The sequence below is a fragment of the Trachymyrmex septentrionalis genome, unplaced genomic scaffold (assembly GCF_001594115.1).
Source record: "Trachymyrmex septentrionalis isolate Tsep2-gDNA-1 unplaced genomic scaffold, Tsep1.0 scaffold128, whole genome shotgun sequence".
Lineage (NCBI taxonomy): Eukaryota > Metazoa > Arthropoda > Insecta > Hymenoptera > Formicidae > Trachymyrmex > Trachymyrmex septentrionalis.
In genome coordinates, this window is record NW_017304417.1 from 1,231,052 (window position 1) to 1,234,269 (window position 3,218).

At 33.2% G+C, this 3,218-nt stretch overlaps 1 protein-coding gene across 1 annotated transcript in view; it reads right to left on the bottom strand.

Moving 5' to 3' along the window:
• The window catches only part of LOC108756527 (ero1-like protein), a 4,142-nt gene extending 1,900 nt beyond the window's left edge, over window positions 1–2,242 (bottom strand). Inside the window, exons 1-5 of the mRNA XM_018500409.1 lie at window positions 1,942–2,242; window positions 1,546–1,807; window positions 1,064–1,267; window positions 264–421; window positions 11–196 (exon numbers count right to left, since the gene is read on the bottom strand). Of these exons, the coding sequence (XP_018355911.1) occupies window positions 11–196; window positions 264–421; window positions 1,064–1,267; window positions 1,546–1,671 (674 nt within the window). The 5' untranslated portion in view covers window positions 1,672–1,807; window positions 1,942–2,242. The remainder of the gene's footprint in view (window positions 1–10; window positions 197–263; window positions 422–1,063; window positions 1,268–1,545; window positions 1,808–1,941) is intronic.
• Between the last annotated feature and the right edge of the window lie 976 nt (window positions 2,243–3,218).

Genomic DNA, 3,218 nt, shown 5'->3' on the forward strand with positions numbered 1-3,218 from the left:
AGTCATATACCTAAAACAATTTTCCATGTAAATACATCGCCATATTCTATGTGCACTGGTTCCTTTGTATCCTGTATATCTTTCAGGATTAAGTAAAAGATCCACATATTCTCCAGGACTAGATTCTTTTACACAGAAATTATCTTGAGCATCATCATGCTGCTGCCATCGTTCAAATTCTTTGTAATTCTCTGAACTATAATCAAATTTACGCTTTATCTTTGATTTTTTATTTGTATATTAATATATATCCTATTAATTACCTAATTGTTGTGTTCAAATAACCAAGCTCCATATTATGATCTTTTGCACTGTGCCTGCAGTCATTAATCTGTGCATTGGCTCTGTATTTATCTACTGGACTTTCATTAAGATGAACATCTCTTGGAATATCTCCCTTTAAACCTTCAGGAATATCTTCCTGCGACAAATTACAAAAAATAAAAAGAACTTTATGATTGGAAACGAGACCGTTTATATTAAAACTTGAAATAACGAAGCGCCTTAGGTCCGAGTGTTAAGATGTTGAACTACTATATAATATACATTCATTTAAATTGAATTAATTTTCAGAAATAAATTGCGATGAGATTATCGGATTCACATAATCAATCTGAAACAAATAATCCCCTCAAAATTTCCCAAATCTTAAAAAACTGTAATAAACTTATTGCGAAAAATATTGCCTCGGCCGGGAGTCGTACCCGGATCTCTTGTCTCGGTAATCTAAAGGCTTAGGACGCTCGCCCGGAATGCAAGAGATCCGGGTTCGACTCCCGGCCGAGGCAATATTTTTCGCAATAAGTTTATTACAGTTTTTTAAGATTTGGGAAATTTTGGAGGGATTATTTGTTTCAGATTGATTGTGTAAATCCGATAATCTCATCGGCTCGCAATTTTTATATTTTTTTTATCTAAAAATTAATTCAATTTAAATGAATGTATATTATATAGAGTAGTTCAACATCTTAACACTCAGACTGGTAAGGCGCTTTGTTATTTCAAGTTTTAAAAAGAACTTTGATATTTATTTAAAATAGTATTTAATATAAAAAATGCTTACATCTTGGCAGGGTAGCACATGACAATAACGTATAGCACATTTACTATCATCGGCCCAAAATGGACAATCTTGTTTTAAGTTTACTCTATAAAATCTAAAATAATCTCTGACTAGAAGACTTTGAATTCTCGGATATATTCTCATATTATTGAAATAATCCACAGTATCAACATTGCATGTACAGTCATCTATAGACCCTTTCAGCTGTAATTTTGATTATAATTTTCTATATATAATAAACATAATAATATAATCTATATAATGAATATAATATTTATAAATATATAACCATTTTTAATTACATTAAGATATTTCTATAAGAACATAATTAGTTTTTTATTTTACTAAAAAAATAAATATGTGATATAAAGATAATAATACAATCTTTAAAACTGCAAACAAATATAAAAATAAGAAAAGAACAAAATAAATTTGAAAAAAAAAAAATCTTAAGAAATAACATTAAGAATAATATTCAATACCTTGCAGAAACATTGATCATCTTTCTTAGAATTAGTTCCAAAATAATTTCCGCCTACTTGCAGGTGGAAAAGCAAAATTGCTAGGAGCAGTCGATAGAACATTCTTCCTTCAGCTTCAAGATTCATCTCAGGAAAAGTCGCTAATGCGACCGGCTCTAATTAATGTCGCAACATTAATCAGACCGTGATAAAAAAAAAGTGACAGCGCAAATCACACTGCTGAAACTCTGTTGCTCTCAAGTCACATCAGTGCGCCTACGTGCTGCAGGAAACGTAAACATCTGATGATTCGATCTGATACAAAACAATATTCCAGATATCACGAGATTATTTGAGAATCTCGAGTATCTCAATTGAAAGAGAACGATAACTATAATAAAACGGGGTAATACGCACGTATGAAAAACACAGTCTTGTTCCCGTAGACGTGACAATATTTTAGGATGCCGGACTATCTGCCGTTTCTTCTGTTTTCTTCTCACGTACGTGTCGTCACTGCCATCATCCGTGGCGGGCTATGTGACATTTGTACGTATGTGTATAGATACACGACAGAAACGTGGAGCACGGATGCACTACGTGGGATAGGTTGATTCGTGTGTGGTATCATGCGTGATAACACGCCTACAAGCCTACAACTATCCCTACTTTCTCACTCCGGCTTGAGATTGATCATTGAAGTGAAGATTCGATGCATACAGATTTGCTCCGTTTGCTGTTTGCAGCTACACGATAACGTCTTCTCTTCTGCACTTAAAATAAGATAGATGTATGTGTGGGAAAGAAAGAGAGACAAAAGAGAAAGGCAAAAAGTGTAGGAAGCTCAAGAAATTTCATCTAAGGAAATTCTATTTTTGGCATGATTCGCTATCCAATCAAAAGATTCATTTTCTAGGGAATAGAAAGTCATTTCTAACAAGAGCATTCTGTTATTGGCTGCCAAGAGTTAAGATTACTAGGCGTTTAAAATATATAACTTTGCCTAGTTTACTTTGTGCACTTGATGCACATACTAACTAGTAACTTTCTATTAAATTATTTTAGTTTCATGCTCGTTTCTACCAATGTGCATTAACTTCTAACTAATCTCGGTTTAACTTATTCTTTATTTTTTTCTAATTTTTAGAACTAGAAAAAAACGAAGAGTAAAGGGCTCTGCACAATAAAAGGAACAAGGAACAGGAAACAGAGAATAAGAATTTCAACCTATCAGAAATTGTGTATTCCACAATACATGATTTCTGATAGGTTGAAACTCTTAAGGTGCAGCCACAATAGAAGGAATAAGGAATAAGGCTTTCGACTTATCAGATATTGGATACACTGGAATACACGGTTTCTAATAGGTTGGATTCCTTATTCCTTATTCCTAATTCCTTATTTCTTCTATTGCGGCCGCACCATTATTGTACGGAGCCCCGAAGTTGAACCGAGATTAAAGTTAATCTATAGGTGCGTTCGGCAATGTAAATCTGAGATGCGAGCTAACAGATGGCGAGCTTGATCACGTGATCTTCGAACAATCCGGGTGCCAAGAATTAATTTCGAATACAGAGCTGTAAACTATCCTTTACGGTTAGATTATAAAATAAAATTGTTTATTTTTATGAAATAAAAATAAACAATTAAAACGTGGTCACTTACATTACAAGACGAGAAAAGATTTAGGGCTT